This window comes from Eptatretus burgeri, chromosome 15 (assembly GCF_056783735.1).
Source record: "Eptatretus burgeri isolate ZD-2024b chromosome 15, Ebu_testis_v1, whole genome shotgun sequence".
Taxonomy (NCBI): Eukaryota; Metazoa; Chordata; class Myxini; order Myxiniformes; family Myxinidae; genus Eptatretus; species Eptatretus burgeri.
Window position 1 is genome coordinate 13,382,447 of NC_140975.1, and position 27,731 is coordinate 13,410,177.

At 45.0% G+C, this 27,731-nt stretch overlaps 2 protein-coding genes across 5 annotated transcripts in view; both read right to left on the reverse strand.

Annotated features, from left to right (window-relative positions):
- Window positions 1–21,547, reverse strand: part of LOC147011557 (uncharacterized) — a 44,923-nt gene extending 23,376 nt beyond the window's left edge. The window contains exons 1-3 of one of the 4 annotated variants that reach the window (XM_085857036.1): window positions 21,383–21,547; window positions 10,268–10,681; window positions 8,974–9,393 (exon numbers count right to left, since the gene is read on the reverse strand). In XM_085857036.1, coding sequence (XP_085713162.1) covers window positions 8,974–9,393; window positions 10,268–10,681; window positions 21,383–21,431 — 883 coding nt within the window. In that variant the 5' untranslated portion in view covers window positions 21,432–21,547. Of the gene's footprint in view, window positions 1–8,973; window positions 9,394–10,267; window positions 10,682–11,186; window positions 11,501–11,561; window positions 11,645–21,382 lie in introns of those variants that run through there. The other 3 variants (XM_085857038.1, XM_085857037.1, XM_085857039.1) reach the window with 3 other exon arrangements.
- Window positions 1–27,731, reverse strand: part of LOC147011556 (uncharacterized) — a 242,962-nt gene that overhangs the window by 81,235 nt on the left and 133,996 nt on the right. The window lies entirely within an intron of this gene.

The following is a 27,731-nucleotide window of genomic DNA, read 5'->3' on the forward strand; positions in this document are numbered from 1 at the left end:
ATGTTTGCTGATTTCCAAGCAGATGGCAGATGACTTTGAGCAAATGAGAGGGTGAATAGAACAGAGAGAGGGTGAGCAAGAGCAGAAGAGCAGGTTTTTAGGACACATGGGCTGATGCCGTCTGAACCAGTTGTAGAATCTGAGTCGAGGTTTGACAGCAAACTTTCCACCTTGTCAGGAGAAAAGGATACAGAGTCCAGGGACAGTTGGGTGCGACTGGGTAAGGTGGGTAGAGAAAGCGATGGGTTTTGGACACAAGATTTAGCTGCAAACACCGAGTTTAGGCATTCATTCTTTTCACGAGCGGTATCAGCAGTGCGGCCATTTGTGTTAAGGGAGGGGATGGAGGAGGAACATACACCAGAAACAGATTTGATTAAACGCCACCAGGATTTTGAGGAGGGAGAGAGGTTTGAAAGTTCAGACTTGAGATGAGAAAGATGTTGTTTTCTGGCTCTCCTGATGGTAGATACACACTTGTTCCGAGCTTTATGGAAGGAACTGAGATTGCCCTTAGTTGGGTTTGCTTTCCATGAGGCAAAGGCAAGTTGTTTCAGGACAACTGCCTCACCACAAGCTTCCGTGAACCAAGGGCAGGAGGAAGGGTAGGACAACTGAAGACGAGAGGGGATAAATCTGTGCATGAGTGAGAGTAAGTTTATTTGAAAGAATTCCCAGGATTAGTTGATGTTGGAGAAAGTAGCGATAGGACACCAGTCTATAAGTTTGATGGATGCTTGGAGACCCTTCCAGTCAGCGTGAGTGAAATTCCAGATTCGACGGCGGTGAGGTGGTTCTCTGATAATAGCCAGAGAGATGTCCACTTTGACAAGGACATGGTCAGAAGAACTGATTGGAGTGGAGGAAGAGCAGCAGATATTGTCAGGGAAATGTGTCAAAATCAGATCCAGAAGAGATGGAGTACCATTGGTTGAGATCCGGGTTGGGCAGTTGACCGATTGAGTCAGTCCCAATGAGTCGCAGAAAGCTTTTGCTGAAGTGCCATGACAGGTGAGAGAGGTACCCACACATAGCCAACTGGCATGATGACAATTGAAGTTGCCACATATGAGGAAGAGAGAGTTTGGTTGAGAAGATAGAAGTTGGTCCATGTTTTCGGATAGTGAGGTGTAGATGGAGTCATCACTGTTAGGTGGACGGTACAGTACACATATAAACATGAGGTGGGAGTGGAGGGGAAGCCGTAGCCAGAGGTATTCCTGGGTGTGTGGCGGAGTGAGGGCAGTGCATGGAGAGTGAGGAATAGAGTCTTTGATGAAGAGAGCAACTCCTCCACCAGGACGAGGCTCAGGTCTGTCATACCAGAGGAGGGAGTAACCAGGGAGGGATACTTGGGAGTCAGACACGTCTTGTGGGAGGAAAGTTTCTGTTAGGCAGATTATTATCTGGTTTGTCAGTGGCAACCTGTATGGAAAGATCTGAAAGGTTTGAGCGAAGGCCCCGGATATTAGAGGTCCACACTGTTAATGAAGAGGGAGGGGAGGAGGCTTTGGGTGCAGGGGGTGGGAGGGGAGGGGGAGGGTAGGACAGGGGATGGGGGGGAGGTAAGGAGGGTTGTTGAAGGAGTGTAGGGGATTGCAGAATAGGTAGGGCAGGGGCCAGATGAGGAGGAGACAGGGCTATGTGGTGCTGGGGAAGAGGGGGGACAAGAGAGGGGGAAGAAGGCAGTTGAGGATTTGAGGTGGTGGAGTGAAGAGATGGAGGTGAGAGGGCAGTGGAAGGAGGCAGCTTTGTGGATGAGAGAGGGGGGGGGCTTTGAGAAGGATGAGTGAGTGGGATGAATGGTGGGAGAAAGGTGAGCGGGGAGTTTTTGAGAGAGGTGAGAGAGAGGCTTGGAGGGAGAAGAGTGGGATGGTTGCTTTGAGAGTGAGGGGTGAGAGGGGTGAGTTGGCACTGAAATTGGAAAAAAAGAATGGTTGATGGAAAGTGAACATTCATAGCAAATTGGGGTTTTAAAAAGTTTTAGGTCAGAGATGCGATTAAACACATTTCTTGATGGATGCAGTAAAGGCGAATTTAGAGAATGGAGAGAAGAAATGCTGTAACAGTTGGATTTTTTCGTCAAGGTATGAAGGAAAGGTCGAATTGAGAGCAGTCTGTTTAAATAGTAGAAGAGTAGTGCATTATGATACAGTAAAGAGAACCACACATGTGAAAAAGGAAGATGAAGCATTATAAGAGATCGTTTTATTATTATTGTTTGAGAGAGTTTTCATCAGATTAGGTCATGGAAGTGTTGTCGAAAAAATCGTGAGGTGAATGGTGAAATTGGATCGATAAACGAAGGGGGTCTCAACAGATCACTTGGTTATGAGAGAAGCAATTGGCTATGGGAGGTGTATAGTCAAAAGTGAATTTGTTTATTTTAAATAAGGCTTGCGTAACATTCGGAAAAGGGAAGGTTGAAGTAAAATCGTGGAAGTGTGTGGTGAATTTGGACGGTAAACGCAGTGTGAAGCTGCTGGGTCGATGAAAAGTACGAGACAGAGACAGAGACAGAGACAGAGACAGAGAGAGACCGAGAGAGAGAGAGAGTGTGACAGAGAGAGAGACCGAGAGAGAGAGAGAGAGAGGGTGTGAGAGAGAGAGAGAAAAAGAGAGAGAGAGAGAGAGAGAGAGAGAGAGAGAGAGAGAGAGAGAGAGAGAGAGAGAGAGAGAGAGAGAGAGAGAGAGAGAGAGAGAGAGAGAGAGAGAGAGAGAGAGAGAGAGAGAGAGAGAGAGAGAGAGAGAGAGAGAGAGAGAGAGAGAGAGAGAGAGAGAGAGAGAGAGAGAGAGAGAGAGAGAGAGAGAGAGAGAGAGAGAGAGAGAGAGAGAGAGAGAGAGAGAGAGAGAGAGAGAGAGAGAGAGAGAGAGAGAGAGAGAGAGAGAGAGAGAGAGAGAGAGAGAGAGAGAGAGAGAGAGAGAGAGAGAGAGAGAGAGAGAGAGAGAGAGAGAGAGAGAGAGAGAGAGAGAGAGAGAGAGAGAGAGAGAGAGAGAGAGAGAGAGAGAGAGAGAGAGAGAGAGAGAGAGAGAGAGAGAGAGAGAGAGAGAGAGAGAGAGAGAGAGAGAGAGAGAGAGAGAGAGAGAGAGAGAGAGAGAGAGAGAGAGAGAGAGAGAGAGAGAGAGAGAGAGAGAGAGAGAGAGAGAGAGAGAGAGAGAGAGAGAGAGAGAGAGAGAGAGAGAGAGAGAGAGAGAGAGAGAGAGAGAGAGAGAGAGAGAGAGAGAGAGAGAGAGAGAGAGAGAGAGAGAGAGAGAGAGAGAGAGAGAGAGAGAGAGAGAGAGAGAGAGAGAGAGAGAGAGAGAGAGAGAGAGAGAGAGAGAGAGAGAGAGAGAGAGAGAGAGAGAGAGAGAGAGAGAGAGAGAGAGAGAGAGAGAGAGAGAGAGAGAGAGAGAGAGAGAGAGAGAGAGAGAGAGAGAGAGAGAGAGAGAGAGAGAGAGAGAGAGAGAGAGAGAGAGAGAGAGAGAGAGAGAGAGAGAGAGAGAGAGAGAGAGAGAGAGAGAGAGAGAGAGAGAGAGAGAGAGAGAGAGAGAGAGAGAGAGAGAGAGAGAGAGAGAGAGAGAGAGAGAGAGAGAGAGAGAGAGAGAGAGAGAGAGAGAGAGAGAGAGAGAGAGAGAGAGAGAGAGAGAGAGAGAGAGAGAGAGAGAGAGAGAGAGAGAGAGAGAGAGAGAGAGAGAGAGAGAGAGAGAGAGAGAGAGAGAGAGAGAGAGAGAGAGAGAGAGAGAGAGAGAGAGAGAGAGAGAGAGAGAGAGAGAGAGAGAGAGAGAGATGGTTACAGGTGGTGTACAGATCGAAAGGATACAAGGAAGATTATTATTTTTTGATGTATTTTTGAAGAACAGGTAAGATTCTCGAATGGAAGGTTGTAGGAAGAAATTGTGAAGGTAATGGCGAGAAAGGGTCAGCTCAGTAGAATAAATATGGTGTGTCGGCAGGAGGAGGAAGAAGAAGAAGAAGTAGAAGAAGAAGAAGAAGAGGATGCAGAAGAAGAAGAAAGATCGCGACTCGTGAGTGTGCAAGGTATTATTTTTTTGGGGGGGGGGGGGATTTAACACAAGAAATAGAGTGTTTAGTTCGTAGGGATGGGGGACGTTGGGGAAGTGGGGAAGATAGAAATTGAAGGTAATGGGGAGAAAATATACATAAAGATGGTCATACACCGAGGGGAAGGATGGGTAGGCCTCAAGCACCCGGTAAGACAAGGTCGATGAAAACTCGCAAAATAGCACGATTTTTGAAACAAAACCGAACTAGGAACACACAGTAACATGTAGGTGAGAAAATAAACAGTTAAAACGGGACAGATAACGACCGGAAACTTAACTTTGAGATCGTCAGCAGAGAGCCCTGAAGGAGACCTGCCAACGCTCCAAACCCAGAACAGGAAGTGACCAGACCAGAAGTGAAGGAGACCAGACCTTTTGACCTATGATAACCTCAAAAGTAATAGGTGGTTGAGTTCAGACCTGATATGCAAATCCTGTTCAAATTTCAAGTCAATCGGTTGAAATTTGAGGATTTTAGAAAATTTGGCCCAAATCGGTCTTTTGGCCGATGTTTACCTCAAAATTAGTGGGGAGTTGAAATTAGTGACCTGATATGCAAATGCTCTTCAAATTTCAAGTTAATTGGATTAAAATTGAGGATTTTAGAAATTCAGTCTATGTTGACCTTTTGGCTGATGTTAACCTCTAATTAAGAGGTGATTGAATTCGGTGACCTGATATGCAAATGCTCTTAAAATTTCAAGTTAATAGGATTAAAACTGAGGATTTTAGAAATATGGCCTATGATGATCTTTTGGTCAAAGATGACCTCAAATTTAATAGGTGGTTGAGTTCAGCGACCTCATGTGCAAATCGTCTTCAAATTTCAAGTCAATCAGATGAAAATTGAGGATTATAGAAAATTTGGCCAATTTCACCCAAATTTGCCTTTTGGCCTGTGCTGATCTCAAAATTAATAGGAGGTTGAAATCAGCGACATGATCTGCAAATGGTCTTCAAATTTCAAGTCAACCAGACGAAAATTGACAATTTTAGAAACAATTGAAAAATTTGGCCTCTTTTGGGTTGATCTTATGGCCTATTTGACCTTTTGAGCTATGTTAACCTCAAAAGTAATAGGTGGTTGAATTCAATGACCTGATAAGCAAATCCTGTTCAAATTTCAAGTCAATCGGTTGAAATTTGAGGATTTTAGAAAATTTGGCTCAAATTGGCCTATGTAGACCTTTCCAGTCCACTTTTCACCAAATTTTACAAAACTTGAATGCGGGACTGTCGCAGGGTCGGTGACATTAATTTCTGAAAATTTCAGAAGGGTCGGTTGAGCGGTTTGGGCTGGATGCGAGGAGACAGACAAACAAACAAACAAACAAACAAACGGAGGCGATCAACATACTTGTCAAAAAAATAAATAATTGCCAAGTAATAAATGAAAAAAAAAATCACATTCAGTGACACTTGGTGAAACGGAACGGCACACGGTAGAGCACATACCTCTGCCAAGCTCAATAGTTCACATTTTGTATGCCACTGATTGGTCGGATGTGAATTTGGACCTTGATCAAAATCAAATCAGCTTGTTCTGTCACCCAACCAACTCATCCACCGAGTTTAGTCATAACTCGTCCACAACTTTTTGAGATATCATGCTATACAGTCTTTGGCCCCATCTCTCAAAGGTGAAGAATTAAGTGTTGCTGTCCTTGGCCAGTCACCTACACACAAAAAAAATTCAGAACGATTGTTTGAAAACTGTGGCCAAAAATGATTTGACAAACAAGCAGACAGACAGACAGACAGACAGACACTACAGTCCAACATACTTGGTGAATTTTTTTTTTGCCAAGTAACAAACGGAGCAAAAACAGGAGTCCCTTTGGCACCCAGCGATGACGTCATGCAGCACCTGGAGATGGAACCAGGAGCGGAGGTGTTCAACAACACTAACGTGAGGTTGAAATCTGAGTGAGAATAATTCGAAATTTCCAAAATGTTTCATTTCACCGATTTTAAAAAGGAGATTTTAAACCAAAGAATCCAACATGGAGATTCGCAGCGAAGCGGAAGTGAGTTTTGCTCGTGCCATATCAGGATATATTGAGCAGCATGGATGGTTCGGAAGGTGATGTTACCTAGATCAATTTCCATGGTAATTCAAAGGTCGGATATATGCCGATAATGATGTTATTAATTTAAACAGCGCAAATGCAGATAAATAATGTAACTAATCATTCTGACTGATAACTACCAAAATTTTGGTAACCACAACTCAGGAAGGACATAGCTGCCATCGAATAGAGAGGGTTCAGCGGAGGGCTACTAGATTGATTCCGGGCCGAGCTGGACTCAGCTATGAGGAGCAGCTGAAGGAGACAGGGCTTTATACACTATAAAGAAGGTGGTTACGAGGAGATATGATCGAGATGTTTAAAATAATGAAAGGCAGGTCCGGATTTAGACATGTGGTGGCCCCTGGGCAGCCTTCAGTAGTGGAGGCCCACCCTACCTTAGAATACTAAAAAGGTGACAAGACATATTTACAGTCACCCATAAAGTTTTAATCTCAGTCCCACATAACATATCTGTTCACATAAGACATAAGTGAGCATGCGTGACGGTCATGCGTGTCCACTATTTCTCGCCATGATGTGAGCTGAATATACCTCAACAGTTTTGTAGAGCAAAGTGCAAACGGCTAAAGCCGGGTTAACCAAACGTTAGCTAACTATGAAAGTAACCTTAAAAATGCAAGGACATAAATGTAACCTGAAAAATTTGAGGATAATAATAGTAAAGAGACGTGCAAAGTCCCATACTCCCATAGAAGTCAACTGACTTCTATATAAAATAGAGAATGAGATAAGATGAATATCTTATATCTGTTCCACTAATTACCAACTACCATTCAGGCACTCACAGATACATTTTTCCTGACAATTTTTTTTTCATGAAATATGTGGAGGCCCCCTGGTTGTGGAGGCCCCTGGGCAACTGCCCAGCTTGCCCATGCCTAAATCCGGCCCTGATAAAAGGTATAGATAAAATAAGTGCAGATGAATTATTCAACAGAGTAGACCAGGGGCCGTAGCCTGAGAGTAAAGAAGAGGAGAATTAAGACAGTCGTAAGGCAGGGGACTTTTACTCAGAGAGTAGTTAATGCATGGAATGGTTTCCCTGGAAAGGTAGTGGCAGCAGCAAAAGTCGATAAGTTTAAATTAGAATGAGATAGGTACCTGAAATTATGGAGATAGAGGGGTATGGGGATGTTGATAAGACTTTTAGGTAGTTTGAGCATTGATGAGTGATTGTGTATGGAGTGTTGTTATTGTATGTATTGAATGTATGTATTTTTATTGAATGTATGGAGTGATTGTGTATGTTGGTGGGGGTCTTGTTAAGGGATGTTGTGTGGTTGATGTTGTGTGTTTTTTTTTTTACCCATGCCCCCTCCCCTGGAATTTTTATTTATTTACAGAAACCAAAAAAAAAACCTCTTTTCTATTTTTGGTCTGGTGTGATGGTGTTGATGTGGTACAGGTGTGATGGTGTTGATGTGGTACAGGTGTGATGGGCTGAATGGCCTCCACCTGCGTTTAATTTCCTTGTGTATCTTTATGTGGGAAAAACTGATAAAGAAAGTTTAAATAACTTGACGATATGCATTACGGTGATGATGAAATCTGAGTGAGAATAATTCAAAATGTTTCATTTCACACAATTTAAACGGAGGTTAAAACAAAAACAAATTACAGGAGTGTGTTCAGTTACCAAGCAGTTCGGTTACGAGCGCTTGCCAAGCCAGCTGTTCCTCATCAATGGTTTTGAATGTAGTGCTTGCTTGAGTGCTTAAGCTACTTGGTGAACGCTGCACATTAAAAAAAAACAAGCTCAAATGAGCTAAGATCCTCGTCCTCTTAATGATGACGTGAAAAAATGAATATGACATCATTGTGATGTATCAGCTTTGCGATAATTCATCTCTGCTAATGTCCTGTTCGATTCCCGCAAACAGAATTAAAAAAGCTTGCCTAGTTTCGGAGATAATTTTTTAGGTGATTTCCATTAGCGGAGATATTTTGACATCATAACTTTTTTTCTAGGAGGAATTTCCAAAATCGGAGACCATTACTGTCTGCGCAGGGTATTTTTACATATATATATATATATATATATATATATATATATATATATATATATATATATATATATATATATATATATATATATATATATATATATATATATGCCAAGTTTCAAGAAGTTTCGATGAAAACTGTAGGCTGTGAAACAAAAAAGTCCACAAGAAGAAGATGAAGAACAACAACGTGAGTAAGACTGAGATCCTTTCATGAGGATCTAAAAATCAGCAGCAACGTTGGCTAATGAACCAAGAGGTACACACACTCGCCTCTAAGTTGTCTCTCCTGGGTTTGAAAGTCAGCCCAGCTATAAACTGTCATCCCAGTATTTCACATGCAGGGTCATTCATCAGTGTGTGTGTGTGTGTGTGTGTGTGTGTGTGTGTGTGTGTGTGTGTGTGTGTGTGTGTGTGTGTGTGTGTGTGTGTGTGTGTGTGTGTGTGTGTGTGTGTGTGTCATCCCTCAGATGGACGTTAAGCTGGGAGTCCCGTCTGCTGGCGTTATTTGGTGGACGATAAAGATCCCATGGTGTCCTTCGCAAAGAGTGGGAGAGCTTTTGCCGGCACCATCAACAAATGACAAATTCCTGCCCGAACCTTAGTCGAACGTTAGGCTTGGCCAACCGGTTCGTGAAAGATTTGAGCCAAACTTTCCCGGCCAACCCCATAAGAACGTGGGAATGATTGTGTCTGTTAAGAAGTAGTTGGCTGAAGAAGGTGATGCCAGCTGACTTCCAAGCAAATGGAAGAATGAAAACCCATCAGCGAAGCGATGGGTAAAATGTCTCGTTATCCATTATAGTTTGTATAATACGAAACAAAAAACTCACCATCAACTTGAACCTTCGTTCGCCTTCCTGGTCTCGGTTCAAATCGAACACGTTTCCACTGATTCCAAAAACCTTCCCACTGATCAAACTCAAACACACACTTGTACCTTCCCTTGTCCTCCTTCTTCAGATCTTTGATCCTCACTGACCCGTCTCCCTCACTTGGGTTTCCCAGGCTTTGAATCCTCCCCTTGAATCTCTCATGTGTATCATTCGTGGAACTGTCGAAGATCACATTGTATCGAGAATTATAATATTTATACAAAAGGAAACGCAGATCTGTGATGCTGTTTCCTTCATTGTGATTAAACAGGCAGGGAAGAACGACAGCCTCTCTGTGGACACCGATCACCTTGCGTTGGACACAAAGTTTCTTTGTCCCTTCCATTGTACACTTGTACGGGTTATGGATCCGTGATCCTGTAAGGAAAAGTGGTTGAGATGTGAAATGAGGGATGGATAGAAAATATTCTACTATCCATGATGCACTCCAACATGACGGGTCATGATAAACATTTATATTATAATCCAGGGTGAGTGAAAGGTTGTTTTTGGTGATACTTGTCAAACTCCGGGTGAACTTGGTGATCCGGAAACATCGGACTAATGTTACATTTTGTTCTCTTGGAGTGAAATGGTCTGATGTCGTCACCTTTCCTTGCTATGCTTCCCGACTTTATCCTCACCGTGTGTAACAAAACACGTGAGAGGGATTTGGCTAAACATAATGTGAGGTGTCAGTGATTGTGCATTCTTGACCCTAAAACCGCCTTTGTCCCCCATTCCACACTGGGGTCGAGTGGGGTGGGGAACGAGGGACAAAGCCCCCAGGAAAAAAAATTTAAAACCAATTTTTAATTCCATGGGTGATGCCCCCCTGCTGCACTGTTCTCATCCCCACTACCCCCCAAAACAAAACCAACAAACAAACGAACCCCCCCTCAAATATTTGAAGTGGTGAGCTTGACGGATTTACTTAATAATGGTGTTGCTGTCGCTCAGGTATGATGGGCAGAATGACCTCCTCCATCAAGGTTCTTTTTTCTTATAAAACACACAAATGAAGGTTCATGAGAGGAGAGAGGTTTGATATCCGATCACTGGAGTGGATAAAACAGGACACGTGACACAGATAGACAAGCTGAGTGGGTGTACCGGGGGGAGGGGGGATAGGAGTTCAATACAGCTCGTGGTCCCGATATATATGGGATAGGAAGATTCATCAATAAAATAATATTTCAGCAAATATTTATTATCCATCATAGTTTGTATTACATAACAAAAACAAACTCACCATCAACTTGAACCTTCGTTCGTTTCCATGATCTCGGTTCAAATCCAACATGTTTCCACCCATAACGTCCCCACTGATAGAACACAAACCGACATCCATACATTCCCTCGTCCTCCATCTTCAGATGTCTGATCCTCACCGACCCGTCTCCATCACTTGGGTTTCCCACGGTTTGAATCCTCCCCTTGAATCTCCCATCTGTATATTTCGAGAAGCTGTTGAAGATCACGTCCTGTTTGTAATTATAATATTTTTTGAAAACCAAACTCAGTTCTTTTATGTCGCCTCCTTTATTGTGACGAAACCGGCAAGGAATAATCACATCCTCGCCCTGAACACCTTTCACCTCAAGTGGTGCACAGAGTTCTATTGTCCCTTCTATTGTGCAATACTTCGTGTCCCGACTCCATGATTCTGTTGGGAAAATAGGACAACAAGAATAATCACACTGTGGTAAGAGCCTACGACATTAAAAAAAAAAAATCACCTCCTCTGTCCACTCAACTCCCTCATTCTTGCTGTTGAACGGTTCAGTTTACATTCTATAATGTGTCTCATTAGCCTTATGCCGTTTCCCATGTGAATGAATAATATTAGATAGAGCCGTGTCTTGTGTGTGTGTGTGTGTGTGTGTGTGTGTGTGTGTGTGTGTGTGTGTGTGTGTTTGTGTGTCCGTCTCTTCCACCGGAACCCCCAACCCCCCTCCCGCTCTCTCTCTGCAGTAAAAAACATTTTGTTTGGAACAAGATGGACGTGGTCATTTATTCGATCCTCCGTGGGTTCGAGACTTCAGTACGAATTGGCTTTAAAATCCGGTGACTGTCCGATTGGTAAAAACCTATTTAAAACACTCTCTTAAAAGATGAAAGCACGAATGTGAAACACACGTTTACTGCCGATTAAAAGATTAACTCGTCACCTCTCATCCATGTCAGACTCCGCCACGTTTATACCGGAACGAGCTGATTCGTCACTCGGTCACGGATAGTTTATCCCCAATGTCGGACCGTTCAAATATGACGTCACGCTAATTTTTTTTTAGGGAGGCACATCCGTGCTTAATTGAATCTTACCAATCATTTTTATTCGACATATGATGAGATTTTTCAGGGTCCCCCATCGCGATTAACACTCGACCCAAACAAAGCCAATGGAAATCCGTCGCAACAAACATGGGCAGCGTGTAATTAGCAGAGGGCAACAGTAACGCGCCAGATATGTTCTGCCCACTGAACTGAAAATACATAGAATACTCATCCCGTGAAAAGTGCAGCCATCGTGAGCTGGCGGTCACCTGGCCTTGGTTAGCCATCACGTGGCCGTGACCCATCTTGGTGAGCACCATTCTCACCACTTGCTAACACTCACCACTTGGCCATCTAGTTTGTTTCCCTGCGCTTGCGAAGTGAAAAGCAGGGTTAAGCGATCAGTAGAGTAGCGTACGTATGGCTTACGTTGTACGTCGTGTCTGCATTTTAAGAGTGTATGTCAAAAACCGTTAAGCGGAGGAAATTCAAACTTTACCGCATGTTACGTGACCTTGTGAGATAGCGGTCACTCTTTTGAGGTCAACTTTGGCCAAATTTCTGAAATGCTCAATTTTCATCTGATTGACTTGAAATTTGAACAGGATTTTCATATCAGCTCACTGAAATCAACCACCAATTATTTTTGAGGTTAACATAGGCCAAAAGGTCAACATAAACTGAGATTTCTAAAAAAATTGTCAATTTTCATCCGATTGACTTGAAATTTGAAGAGGATTTATATTTTAGGTCACTGAATTCAACTAGCCAATTATTTTTGATGTCGACCTAGACCCTAGGCCAAAAGGTGAACATCAGCCAACATTTCTAAAATTGTCAATTTTCATCCGGTGATGTGAAATTTGAACAGGATTTTCATATCAGCTCACTGAATTCAAGCACCAACTATTTTGAGGTCTACATTGGTCAAAAGGTCAACATAGGCCAGAATTTCTAAAATTGTCAATTTTCATCCGATTGACTTGAAATTTGAACAGAATTTGCAAATCACCTCACTTAATTCAAGCACCAATGATTTTCTTTAGGTCAGCTTAAGCCAAATGGTCAACATTGGCCAAATTTCTGAAATACTCAATTTTCATTTGATGGACTTGAAATTTGAACAGGATTTTCATAAAAATGACCATCATCTGCCAGCCATATTGTAGCAAAGGGAAAATCTTCGTAGTGAAAACCGTTTTACCGATTAGTGTCAAAATTTAACTAATGGTTTGATAAAGATGACATCATCGATCACATGGTCTGGCACCCACATAAAACCTAGAGTTGGCAAGTCCTTCTCAAGGTTGCACAGGGTATGTATTCTATGAATACCATCTAAAAACAAGGAAACTAGAAAAAGCAATTAGAGATTGCAAACCCTCACCAGAACTTGGTACCCTTGCAGAAGTAGAGGGTATTGCATTTGGGTACATTTGTTTGTCTGTCTGTCTGTTTGTTTGGCTGTTTGTTTGTCCGCACAGAACTTTCATGCTTTTCTTCGCAACCGCTTGTCAAATTGAGAAGAATTTTCACCATTGGTGTGCCGACTCATGCGGAATGTTTTAATGATAATTATGATGTCATAAGTCACGTGGTGTGGCAGCCATGTTAGAAAAAACGGAAAAACTTTGGACCTCTGTATCTGAAACTGCACCAAGGAAAAAAATTGAAACTTGACACATAGCAAGTTCAGTGTTCTGGGCCGTGTTCATTTTCTGGTTTTCATCAATGATCTCTCTGAATCTCTGGAAAATCCTCTTTATCTCTGCTGGAGACTCCACCCTCTGCCGTGCCATCTGTCATCCTTCAGATTGGCAAACAGCTGCTTCTTCACTCTCTGCAAATCTGGAAAATAAATCACAAGCTGGTCCAACACATGGAACATGTCTTTCAATCCAGAGACATCTCACATTATCACTACGTCTCTCTGAAAGGACCATCTGAACCCCCCCCACCCCCCAAATATACTTGCTCAACAATCCTCTTGAAGAAGTCCTTTCATTCAAGCCACTGGGTCTCAATATCTGCCATGATCTTTTCTGGAAAGCCACATTTCCAAGCTTTCCTCCAAAGTCAGTTGCCGACTGGGAATCCTCCATCATGAAAAGTCCTTCCTTGGCATATCTGAGCTCCTGACCACATACAAAACTTTTGTCTGCAGCCTGATGGAGTACTGCTCTTCCCTCTGTGCTGGTACCCCACCTCTCACATTTCTTGGCTTCATGCTGAGGAAACCAAGGCATTTAGGATCATTGATTTCTCCTGCGATGAGGCTGAGTCTTTGGGTCTCTCACTCTCTCAGCACAGTCAGGTCGGTGGTCTTTCTGTCTTCCACCATCTGTTCTCTTGCCTCACCCCCCATGCTCTGTCTGAGATATGTCCCCCATATTTCCACAAGGCGCTCAAGGTCTGCCAGCAACCCCCTTCTGGTAAAATTACTAAAATCAAGAATCACTGCTCACCTTCACTCTCTCATTCCTCTTTTTTTCCGCCTTTGGAACAAACTCCCACACTCTCGTCAATCCCACTCTTCCCTCCAGGTCTTAAAAACAGCTGTTCACCACCATCTCTTATCTTCCCCCATCCAAAACCACGATCCTTTTTACCCCAATTAATCCACCCCAAACTCACCTCCTTCAAATTCCCTGCTTTCCTTTCTGAAAGTCCCTGTCGAGTCCATCTTATTTACCCTGTGTACCCTGTCCCAACCCTCTCCCTTCCACAGATCTCCTCATGTCTCTGTTCCCCACTGTTTTTTTGTCCCTTCCCTCTCACACCCCTCTTGTCTCCTGCTTCCCTTCTTGTGCATTTCTGTGTGTTCGCTCTCATACAAGCCTCGACAATGTATACAAAAAAGAAAAAAAAACTCATGGGGAATGAGTGTGATTTTTTTATGATGTCGGTGCTTTTGATATATCACCATAATTGCATATGTTGAACGCAACATCCGATCAGTATCAAAAATTTTCAGGGTCATCTCGGGATAAAATTGTCCACAAAATTTTTTGATGACGTCATCGGTCATGTGATTTGGCAGCCATAATTGTTAAAAAATAAATAAAAGAACAAATTCAAAAATCTTCGACGAAATGGCTAAACAGATTGAGGTGAAACTTTGCACATATGAATGCCGATCCATGAGGAACAAAAGCTTCACAAATATGACGTCATCGGTCACATGGTTTGTCAGGCAAATTGGATTTACCTGAGAACGTTTAAAAATCTTCTCCAGAATGGCTGGACAGATCAGGTCAGGTCAGGTATGGGAGCATGCGCCAGAGCAGTGCGTCGCTGCATCCACTTTCCACCGGTACTCCAGGGGCCTCCGTCTGGCCATCCCCCAGGCAGATGACTGTCCCATTCCCATCACCTTGAGATGCTGGTCAACCTGCTGCAACCACGAGGCACATGGTCGGCTCATTGGACTCCTCCACTCAAGAGACTCCCTCACTGAGAGAATTTGGTGAGCAGGATCAGCGTCAGCAAAATGAGCCACATATCCATACAGCCACAGCTGACACTCACGGACTATGCAGGTAACAAATCTCATTTGAGTCTCTCTCAGCAACCGCTCGTTGTACACAAAGTCCGACCAGCGATAGCCAAGGATCCTCCGAAGAGACCTGGAACCAAAGTAATTAAGTCTCCATCTCAGATCCCTGGTCAGAGTCCAAGTCTCACATCCATAGAGCAAGATTGGAAGCACCAAGGACCTGAAGACTCGGACTTTCGTCCTCCCACACAGGGACCGGCAGCACCACACCCCATGATCCAGTGAATCCATGACTCCCCAGGTCTGACCCAGATGTCTATTGAACTCTTGCTCACAGCCAGCAGAGACTTGAATATCACTGCCAAGGTAAGTGAATCTCTCTCTACAACCTCAACATCCTCACCACAAATAGGCACAGACAGGACAGCAGCACCCAAGATGTCATTGAAAGCCTGGATCTTCGTATTGACCCAGGAAACCTATCATCCCAGCGGCTCTGACTCCTCATTCAGCACCTCGAGGGGCCCCAAAGGATATCTAAAGTCTCTGCAAAGATGACTGCATCATCTGCAAAATCAAGGTCAGAGATCTTGACATTCCCAAATGATGCACCACAGCTTGATCTCTCTGACATCCTTCCCAGAATCCAGTCCATACAAGTGCTGAAAATTGTGGGGGCCAGTACACACCCCTAAGAAACTCCAGTAACAACTGGAAATAAGTTAGAGATGGTACCACCACATCTCACAGCACTCTCATTACCAGAGTAGAGTTCAGACATCACATCAACCAGTTTTGGTGGCACCCCATGAAGACCAAGAATCTTCTCCAAGAAGAAGACAAAAAGACCGTTTTCTCCAGAGGGCATCCCAATTCACTGAATCAAATGCTTTGCAGAGATTAACATAGGCTGCAGCAGCCCCTGCCGAAACTCGTCTGCGTTCAGTGAGGACTCGAAGAGCAAGGATACGGTAAATCGTCCACCTCTTTGCTGTAAAGCCTGACTGCTCTGGACACTGGTGCTCAAGCAGATGGTGGCTAACCCTATCAATAATTATCCGAGCAAAGACCTTGCCCGGCACTGAGAGCAGCGTCACTCCTCGGTAGTTGTTGCAGTCTTGGCGATCACCCTTCCCTTTCCAGAGAGGGACAACAAGGCCCCTCTTCCAATCAGTTGGAATGATGCCTGTGTTCCAGGCAGAGCACAGAACTGCATGCAATGACATGAGTGCAGCATTTCCATCAGCCTTGAGAAGATCAGCATGGATGCCACAGATCCCTGGAGCTTTAGCCCATTTCAACCGGTTAATCGCAGCCTGTGTTTCCACCAGCGAAGGTGGACAACAGTTGATTGGAGGGTCAGCAATATGGATTGTAACACCACTGACGTCCAACTCGACAGCTCGTGGATCAGCCTGGTACAACCGCTCCAAGTTACTGGCCCAGCGGGCCTTCACTTCGGACTCCTCTGTTAAGAGCCTACCACTCTCTGCTCTATCTGAGTACACCGCGTGATGGGCTTGGATGAACGCAATACGCGAATTCCCCTGTACACAGGATGAGAATCACTTGACCTCAGGTGATGCTCTACCCCCTCACAGATTCTTCGCACATCGGCCTCCTTGTCCACCCTCAGTGCACATACAGTTTTCCACCTTAGCTCCCTGAACAGCTCAGCTCTGCTATTCAGCCTGGCCCTGTGACTCTGGTCAAAGGTATCCAGTGTCCCTTGAGAGACAAAATTATTCTTCGCCCGACGGTGAGTTCCAAGACATCCACTGGCAACGTCAAGGACGGTGGTCTTGAAGGCACTCCACAACTCTTCAGGGTCTTCCAAAGCACCGAGACCCCCAAAATCTCCACTCAGCTTGTTCGCAAACTCCTCAGCTACCCTCTCATCCTTGAACTTGCCAACGTCCAGCCTCGGCTGGGATGGTACCAATTTCCTGGAGTTAAGGTGCAACTTCAGAGTTGCAACAACAAGCTGGTGGTCAGTATTGAGGAACTAAGCACTCCGGTAGACCCTGCAGTTCTGGATCATCCTCCAGCGACCATTAACGAGCACATGGTCATTCTCCTTTGCCACACCACCAGCATTGGACTACCAAGTCCAGCGACGAGCTTGTGGGTGCTGAAACAATGAACCAGCTACCATAAGTCCATAACTTCTTGCAAAGTGAAGGAACTTAGTGCTATTCAGGTTCACAGTTCCAGACCCATGGAGACCAACACATGTCTCATAACCATCCCTCTCAGTTCCAGTCGATGCATTGAAATCCCCCAAGACTAGAAGTGTATCTCACCTGGGGCACTGATCAACCACAGACACAAGCGTGGCATAAAATGCGTCTTTCACAGTGAGATCACTCACCTCAGTCGGAGCAGAAACAAAGACCAGGGAAATGACAGATCGAGGGGAAACTACACACAAATGTTCCCCAAGGCATGCGTGTACAAGGTTGTTGAGGAATAATAACTTCTGCGGAGACCTGGCAGGGAACACTGCCCTTGCTCTTCCACTCACGATTCCCTCCCCTCTCCCTTCACTCATTGTCTTGTCTGCTTTAGATGCACAAAACTAAAAGAGAAACTGTAGCTACGCACCTTTTCACTCTCCCTCTTCTGCATTACATTTGTATCTCATTAACACCTCATTTTGCACCTCCTCACCCAATCACAATAAACACCCCCAGTTTTTTTCCCTCTTTCTAAGCGAATGGGTTGCATTGGTCCGTCGACCGCACCAGGTATTCAAGAGAGGTCGTTCACACCTCAAACTTTCTCTCATTCTTCCTGCTCTCTAATTTCCTTTGGTGTGTCTGATGGCGCCTGTTATGTGAGATGAAGGATGAAATTGCCGAATTTTAATATCGATTCAGCTCTGACCTGGGTCTTCTCTTTTGTAAATATCTGCATTTCTTTTGCCACGCCTCATCAATCCTTGCTTTCCTCTGCTGTCCGTACACATTGCTTATTAAAACCTTTTATTATTGCTCCACATGACCTCTCCTCACCCTTGCTTTATGAATAAATTGCCCTCATTATAAATGTACCCAGCTCGTTCTGTTTTTCCCTTCATTGGTCCAGCGTAGTCCGCATGTTGGTTTCGCCCGGAAGTTCTACCCCATTAATTGGTCATACAGCCTGCTGTGCCACCATGGCTGGCACACACTCGCCAGATAGATCATAATTGGCCAATCCACACCTAGCCCCATCCACAAACAAGAGATTTTACATAAACTATAAATTATACAGACTGCTTCCTTAGCATCATGTGTCACAAACGACTCATTCCAACGGATCACTGTTACATGACAATCTAACCGATGTGAAACGCATGGACCATACTACACTAACCACAGTCTAGCTATGGATCCCTCCCCCTTCCACGTCACACAGCCTCCTCCCATCTGAAACTTAGGCACCTGCCAAGGTTCTCCATTAGGAACCCAAGATTACTCTTTCTGTCGCACACCTAATTAACTTACCAAATAAATTAGAGAGGGTTGTGGCAGTCAAATTGCAGATAACCTTATCTACTTTTTCTTAATGCTCTTCCCCCTTCATTTCAATTACTTAAAAAAATGTACAATTTTTTTTGTACATTGGTCTTCCCTCTTATCTCTCTGCTACAATGTCCTGGGTTGGGGAGAGAATGGCTTCCAAAAAACAATAAACAAGCAGGCCAACCTCAACCACAATTCAACTTATCAAATAAACAATCCCATCTAATTTACCACGTCCTCCAATGGATGTCACCTGCTTCAGCTGTCAGCTGAGCTCAAATACCCAATTTAAAACGACCTATCCAATTTCATAGGTCACCTGCTTTCCATAGCACATATCAAGTCGCGTGGGACCGAGTGAAACATTCCTTCACACATTCTCAACAACACCAAGAACAAATATGACCAAATCTAATTATTTCCTGCAAGGCCATGGCATCTCAATTATCTGCAGGTGTGGCCTCAACTTAGCAGTGGGGAGGTCCTAAACTGTGACAGTTGGGGCGTGGCAGTGTGTTGATGCCCGCAGCACAAACAAAGTCCCACCTCAAGGGAAACCCTAAACTCCCCATCCTCGCCTGCCAGCACCACAACACAGCTGCCTTTGCTGCACAACCCTGATGGAGGGGGTCACCCATTGGCCTTCCACGGCCTTCCATTGTTGCCAGGGATCCTCTGTCCCATGGCCGACCTAACAGACCCTCCTTTCCCATACCCAGTCACATGTTGAACTACCTGGGGGGGCATGGTCGAGCTCCACGTTCCCCTCTCTTCCTGAGAGCCTGATCCACCTGCGAACACACACCACTTCCTCACCCACAAACCTTATATGCAACGATCCCTCCTCAGCTGCCACACAATCTCTACCTACACCTGCAATACACGCGAAAAATGTTGCCACCTGCCTGCCATGACCTGCACACATGCTAAATCACCAATACACAAACAACACAACCACCAGTGGAAATTATTTTATTCACAAGTATTTTAACCCATTCCACCCGGTCCATGTGCTCACCTCTCAAGGCCACTCTTGTCCGTCACCCATACTAATTCCCCAACTCACCTGTATACCCCCAAAAGCAAAGCAAGGATAGTCGTCACATTGGGGAAAAGTAAATTCAATAAATCCAATTTCCACTGGGGAGCCCTTTCAATACCAGCAGCGCCTGCTACAGGCAATCTTCCCATGTCTCTCATGCCAAATTAACCCAGCTCTCTCTTTCCAAACTGAGAACCCATTAAGCACAGCGGACCATCTGTGGAAGGCCATGCAGGCCTCTGCGTCCTTTCCCAAACACTCCATAACTTTCCACAGATGATCCGGTCGTTGTCCGGTGGGCTGTACTCATTCCATGTCCATGCAGTTTGACCTCTGTCCATAGCACAGCCCAGGATGGCAGGTCCCTCATGCTGGCTGTCCCAGAGCCTCAGAGAGAGGCTGCGAGGCCGCATGCCCGGGCGGTCACCTCGTCAAGCCCTTACTGACCCTCAATGGTGCTGCCACTAAAGTGCAACCCACATCACCTCCCCCTTGTGGTCCTCATAGTGCACCATGCTAGATGCTCAGAATGAACCACCTTGGAGCCCCCCCCCCCCGAGGTCTCAACCCAACCAGTGTCTGGAAACCCCACCAGCACGAGACAATGGCTCGGATGGCGCCCCAATGGACAAGGCACGCCACACTCCAGATGCTCTGGGGGGCCCGGGCTGTGCCACACCACCCGTGGTTGGACCCCATGTCCATATTCTGCCAGTGCAGCTCCCCAGCTGCCTGGCTCAACCCAATCTCCCAGGGGGACAAATTCCCACGAGGCCGACCACGTTATCCTTCCCTGGTCTGAATCCTGCAGCTCAGGAACCAACTCCCACCAAGGCTGCTTCAAAATAAATTCATACACGTGTGCCTCGCATGTCCAAATTCGGATGCATATTCCCCTGATATTGGGTTTTTTTGTCCTTCCCTGCAGCCGCTGCTGGCCTTGAACCTCCCGCTCTCCCAACCACCCTCCATTTCCACAAGCCACCAGCTGCCCATGACTCAGCCACTACCTCAGTGCATAAGCACTCATCAATAGACAATTGGGGATGCAACTGACACTAGTCCGCATTGGCCAGTTTCTTTCTAAGTGCCCGACCACGAAGCTGTTACCTTCTCCCCGCCCTGCGGCCGCTAACAAACACCTCGTGTGCAGCGAGTCGACGACTGGTCTCAGAGTCGATCCCGGCAGGGTCCGACTGCGCACCCATGAGCGCCGTACCACAACCACGGATGTTGCTTCACACACCACGGAGCCTATCCTCTCCCCCTCTAAACCATCTATCTTGCTCGTATCATGGACATTCTCTTTCTGGGGCAAAGCGACATCCACTCCAGCGTGATGCTTTTCCAGACCATTACACAATAAACATGTCCCCGTGGAATTTTCCTTTGTCCCCCAAAAGTTCAACCAACCTGCCATTCCAATTTTAATCTGTGCCCCTAACTGCACCATTTAAATTTCATTATTTTATTTATTCCCTCCCCCCCCCCCAATATCCCATATTTCATCCATTTTTCCATTATTGTTTTTCATTTGTCCCCTTAATTTTCGAAACAAGTCCTGGTTGGACAGGTCGAGTGTGTGACAAGGACCAATTGATTCGATTTTGGTCATGATCCGGATTCGGATACAATAATTTTTTCAGCGATTCATCACCATTGAGAGATGTGCCAAAGACTATGTATTGCACGACATTTCAAATCATGGATTGATGAGTTGGTAGGTGACAAGAACAAGCCGATGAGATTTTGGTTGAGGTCCAGGTCCAGATGTAGCCTATCAGTGGGAAACAAAACGTATACTGTTCAGCCTGGCAGAGGTATGTGCTCCCCCAAGTGTCGTTCTATGTACAGTTCCTTATTTTATTGTCGATATTTAATATTGATGTTGATAAACGTTTTCGAGAAGCGGAATAAAGTTGGTTTGCAATAGAAAATTATCCGCTGTTAATACATAAATGAACCATGAATGTAAATTTGCGAATATTCGATTGGAATCCCTGCAGTGGGACATTGAGAGAAGGGAAGAGAGAACAGAAAACTTACCGGAGAGAAGAATCCCAGTGAGGATGAAGAAGGAGTAAAGGAGGAACATCGTGTTTTCCCAGTGGATGAGACAAAAGTGAAAATCAGGATCAGGGACCAAAAACCGGCACAGTCTCCGAGCTGTTAGGAATTTACCAGTACAAGAACTTTTACACACTTCTTGTTCCTTCCTACACATAATTTCTCTTCCTCTTTCACGCATTTCCTCATCAACAAGCATGAAACGAACATGCGTCAAGGTTCCTCAATCATCAGGATTGGCAATAGCTTGTGGTTTATTGCAGTGAACTCGAAGGCAACGCAGTTCGTTGCAAAGGCAGACAACCTACAGCATCGATGTTATGAGGATAATGCAGAACATAAGCCAAATTCATTTTGTGGTCAAAGTCCACATCGAAGTGAAGAAAAGGTAATCTGCAACTTGGACCACACAAGGTTTCGCAGATTTGACAGTCCACTTCACACCCCTTATAAAATCTGCTACATACCTGCGATATCCTCCGAACACCTGTACAACAGTTTGGAATCAGGTTTTTAGTCCTATTGGAATCTAACCATACGAGTAAAACACTCAAAGCGATGACACGACTTCTGGGGTATCTTGGGAGGAATGTTCTCAGTGAATAAACCGGCACTTTGCGTCTCAGATATGAATCTCAGGTCGTTCGAGTGTTAACTTCCCAAACCCAATTTGAGTCTTTTTTTTTTTGAAAATGTCGAGGCTCATATGAGAGCGAACACACCTAACGTACAAGGGGAACAAGAGACAAGAAGGGTGGGAGAGGGAAGGAAAAAACAGTGTGGAACAGAGACATTAGAAGATCTGTGGAAGGGAGAGGGATGGAGCGGGGTACACGGGGTATACAAAATGGACACGACAGGGACATTCAGGAATTTGAAGAGGTGGGTTTGGGGTGGATTAGCAAGGGGAGAACAGATCGTGGTTTTGGATGGGTGATGATAAGAGATGGTGGTGAACAGCTGTTTTGAAGACCTGGAGGGAAGAGTGGGATTGAAGAGAGTGTGGGAGTTTGTTCCAAACGTGGGCGAAAAAAGAGAAATGAAAGAGTGAAGGTGAGCAGTGATTCTTGATTTTAGCAGTTTTACCAGAACGGGGCTGCCGGCAGACCTTGAGTGCCCTTTGGAAATATTGGGGGGGGGGGGGATATATCGCAGACAGAGTAGAGGGGGTGAGGCCGGAGAGGAGATGGTAGAAGACAGAAAGACCACTGACCTGCCTGCAGTGAGAAAGTTACAGACCCAAAGACTCAGCCTCATCGTGGGTGATACCAATGATCCCAAATGCCTTGGTTTCGACAGCATAAAAGCCGAGAAATTGAGAGGTAGGAGCACCAGCCCAGAGGGAAGAGCAGTTCTCCATCAGGCTGTGCTCGAAAGCTTTGTATGTGGTCAGGCGCTCAGGTGTGCCAAGGAAGGACTTTGCACGAGGAGGAGGCCCAGTCAGCGACTGGCTTTGGAGGCCGAGTTGGAAATATGGCTTTCTCAGGAAGAATCATGGCAGATAGCAACACCCAGAAGTTTAAATTAAAGGACTTCTTCAAGAGGATTGTTGAGGAAGCAGATGGGGGGGGGGGGTTCCAGATGGTCCTTTCGGAGAGACATAGTGAGAGTGTGAGATGTCTCTGGATTCAAAGACATGTTCCAATTATTATTGAACCAGCTTATGATTTTATTCAGATATGCAGAGAGTGAAGAGGTTGATGCTTGCCGATCTGAGGGATGACAAATGGTACGGCAGAGGGTGGAGTCATCAGCAAAGAGATAAAGAGGATTTTCCAGAGAGTCGGAGAGATCATTGATGAAAACCAGAAAAATAACAGGGTCCAGAACGCTACCTTGAGGAACTCCAACCTGGACAGGGAGATGGGATGAGAGAACTCCATTAAGGGCCACACTTTAGCTGTGACTGGAGAGGAAGTCTGCGAGCCATGGGGGAGATGTCCTTGGATACCATAGGAAGAGAGTTTGGTGAGCAGGGCAGGGTGCCAGACGGTGTCAAAAGCACGCAATATGTCGACGGAGATGGCTCTGATTTCAAGTCTGGCATTGAGGACCTCCATCCATTATTGGGAGAGCAGAAGCAGCATATCCAGGGTAGAATGACTTGGTCTGAATCCAAATCGGTAATCGGAAATCATGCCATTGGAAAAGAGGAAGGATTTAATGTCATATAAGTATTGTTCCATGCTCCTTGTGGACTCGTCGCACGGTTATCTATCATGTAACTTTCGTATTATGACTTACCCATCATCCTTTTCATGACAAAGTTTGTATTTGACACAATTCTGGTTTTTGCTCTACCTGCCTTTCCACAAAATATGGAGACCTCTTACTGAAGTTAAAATTAGGTCAGTACCAATTGTCAAAATTCTGTCATTGGGTAAACCTCCAACTACCACCAGTGGTTATCATAACCGCGTTCTGGTCTAAGCATTCTTCTTCGCATTCCTTAGTTACCTCCACCACCGAAGATGAAGGAGGTTATGTTTTCACGTCTTTCTGACTGTTTGTCTGTCTGTTTGTGTTCAGGATATCTCAAAAAAGTTGTGGACAGATTCAGACGAAACTTGGTGGACACGTTGGTGTGTGACAAGGAAGAATTGATTCAATTTTGGTGAAGATCCGGATCTGATAATTTTTTAAGTGATTCTTCACCATTAAGAGATAGGGCCAAACTGATATGTAGCATGATATCTCAAAAAGTTGTGGACGGATTCGGATGAATCGTGGTGGACAGGTTGGGTTTGTGACACGGAAGAATTGATTCGATTTTGGTGAAGATCCAGATCCAGATTGGACTACTCGAATTTTTAAGTGATTCTTCACCATTGAGAGATAGGGTCAAAAATTATATATAGCACGACATCTAATAAAGTTGTGGACGGATTTGGACGAAACGTGGTGGACAATTTGGGTGTGTGTTGCAAGGACGAATTGGTTCGATTTTGGTGAAGATCTGAATCCGGATCTGGATACGAGAATTGTTTAATTTTTTAAGTGATTCTTCACCATTGAGAGATAGGGTCAAAAACGATATAGTTCTGTCATGCATGATATTTAACCTCCGCCATCTTCGAAGATGGATGGAGGTTACTGTTTTCACCCCTTTCTGCTTGTTTGTTTGTTTGTTTGTTTGTGAACAGTATTACGGAAAAACTCCTCGACGGATTTCGACGAAACTTGGTGGGGGGGGGGGGTTAGGTATGGTCAAAGTATCATGCCATTAAATTTTGGACTTGGTCCCCCCACCCCCCCAAAAAAAAAATTGTTAGAGAATTTTTTTTTTTGCATTTATACATGTTTTAAGTGATTTCCACCCCCCCACAAAAAATTGTTACCCTCCCCCCCCCAAAAAAAGGTAGAGAAATTTTTTTTTTACATTTCTACATGTTTTAAGTGATTTCCAACCCCCCCAAAAGAAATTGTTATAGAAATTTTTTTTTGCATTTCTACATGTTTTAAGTGACCCAAAGTGATGTTTAAGTGATCCAACCCCCCCCAAAAAAACTTGTTAGAGAAAAAAAAAATTTTGCAACTTTTTTTTTCAACAAAATTGATTTTTTTTTTGCATTTCTGCATGTTTTAAGTGATTTCCAACCCCTCCCCCCCCAAAAAAAAAATGTTGGAGAAAAGAACTATAACTCTGTCAGCACTGTTGACATCATATTTAATGAATAAGATATAAGGTTCACTTGAGTGACCCAGCAGTATTGGCGGCGGAGGTTTTGCACTCTCCCGAGTGCTCCCCCTCTAGTTCAAAAATGTATTGGGACCGATATGTTCTCATGGATCTGGCATTACGTGATGGAGGTATTGTTGAGGGCCAGGGAAAAGTGGCGAGCACGACCGCTCGCTGGAGCAGTAGGGTTGACTCTGCCGAACACCCAGAATTTAGATCGTACCTTTCGGAAAACTCTGAGGGTACGGGTCCCTTACCAGACCGTGAATCGTCAATAATTCCACCACATGGTACAGGGTTATTTGCCAAACTTAAAAATACCTAGACCCACGTGGCGAACTACCGAGTATTCACACCCTCGACGGCACTCATACGGGACAAGCCGTATGCGCGCTCGACCCGTGCGTGACCCAAGCGGATGGTCACCGAGCTTCCATCGGTCCCAAATGCACACCACTACGGCACCAACGGCCTTTCTAATTCCCCAACACGCACCGTGTTAATCCAATAAAAGAAACACAAAAACGAGCTGATACATTTAACAAATAAAGGTATTTATTAACAGTGGGTGGGGAAGGAGGGAAGCACGTGAGGGCAGAGTTATCACGACTAATCAGAGATGCAAGGCAAATAATGTACAGTGAAGGCACTTAACAATTTACTACTTAAAGATGGGCCCACCGACAGACACACACACACACGCACACACGCACACACACACACACACACACACACACACACACACACACACACACACACACACACACACACACATACCCAGAAGGACATGGACCTGTCCACCTCGTGTGGTTTGGCTGACACGAGCGAACCAGGCCAGCGTCGAGATGCGGTCCGAAGAACCAGGCACCAGCGAGAGACAATGATAGAACCAGCCAGCAGCGAGAGGCGATGATAGAACCAGACCTCCAGCGAGCCGCAATCAGGCTCCAGAGCTCCGCTCAGCGCTCGTCCCGATAACGAAAACTCTCCCTCAGCGCTAGTCCCGACAACCAAAACTCTCCTTCCGTATTCCAAACTGTCGAGAAGGAAGGAGGTTTCTCTGCCACTTATCCAAGTCTTTCAGTTGAACATCAAAGTGAGGGCTGATAAATCTGCACTTGTTCAACCTGCCTGTCAGATTGACCACAACCTTGCCTGTTCGATGGTCATCAACTATCTCAAAAACTCTTTCTCGGTCCGATCACGCCGTAACCTTATTCACCCTGGTCCGGGGGGGGGGGGTTGGAGGGGACGCCTCCTCCCTCCCCGCTTTCCCTCACTGGACGGTTTTTTGCGAGCAAAGTGCGCTCGTCGCCCTGTCATTGGCCAAAACGGGCGACTAGGCTATTGAGTGGACCAGGGGGGCGTGACGGCCGTCACTGCGGACCGCCCTCCAAACAGGCAGAGGAACATTATCCTGCATAGGTGAGGCTCCGCCCACCTACGTGCTGACACGCACGTAGGCAATGGCGTCGGTCAGAGCGAGGTGAAGGTGAGGGTGATGCTGGTGTTGTTGTAGTTGATGTTGGTAGTGTAAAAATAAAAGAAAACCCTGATTATCAAAATAACTCCGCAGTGCATGAACATTTAATTACCCATTAAACAAGGGAAAGGGAGCTATCTATCCACATTTACTTATCGAAATAACTGAGCTATAGGACCTGTATGTTGAGTGCTCATGGCTTCCAGATTCGTAATTGGTATTATTACCATGTTGATCTTGATTTGTCCATCTTACCCAATATCCACACCACTCGTTACACTTAAATGATATTGCTCATCGTGGTATTCCACTATCCATTGAATGTAGTACGTGAGTGCAAATTCAACATCTACTTTTATTTAACATCACAGCATGTTGTCGGGACATAGATAAATAGGTATTTATTCCGGGTATCCACTTTTGCCTTCTATCTTCTGCCTCACTGTGAATGGCATAGTTGAGTTACAGAGCCTAAAAACCCAGGGAACAAATACCATGATAACCCCACGAAACCCTGAAAAGGAAAATGGTTTAGGTCAAAAAAAGCAAAGAAATGGCAGGAAGCCAAAGTTGTATCAATCTTTTTGAAACACCTGTATTGCCGTCTCTTATAAGTGAATGCAAAACAGAAACTGTGAGTCCAAGTGAATTGGTGTCGATGAGAATGCTGTACTCAAATCGACGATGGAGTAGTACCTGGCATGACTCGGGATGCTCGATAGAATAGTCACAGGGTTTGGGACAACAGGGTACACTTATTTATTGCCCGCAAATGTTGGACAAATCTCCAAGTCGCCTTCCCTAGTTTTTTAACGGAAAATATCGGCGTATTACACCTGCTGACAGTTGGAATAATGATTATCTGCTCCAACAGCAATTGTATTCCTGGAGTGATACCCTGTTCGGCTTCCAGTCTCAACAAATATTGTGGTTTCATTGTCATTGGTTTTGACGGATGAATTTCTATTTTCACCGGCTGTACCCCTTTAATTCATCCTGGGTCATTCGGGTGTTTGGCCCATAAGCAATCTGGTACCTTATGCAATACCTTGAGAGAGACATTCACCGCGACCGCCGGTGGCCTGATGATTCTTTCAAAACACAGCGAGGCCTTTGAAGAGTTACCTTGCCGCATGAATCCTTCTCCATCCAATCACCACAGCTGT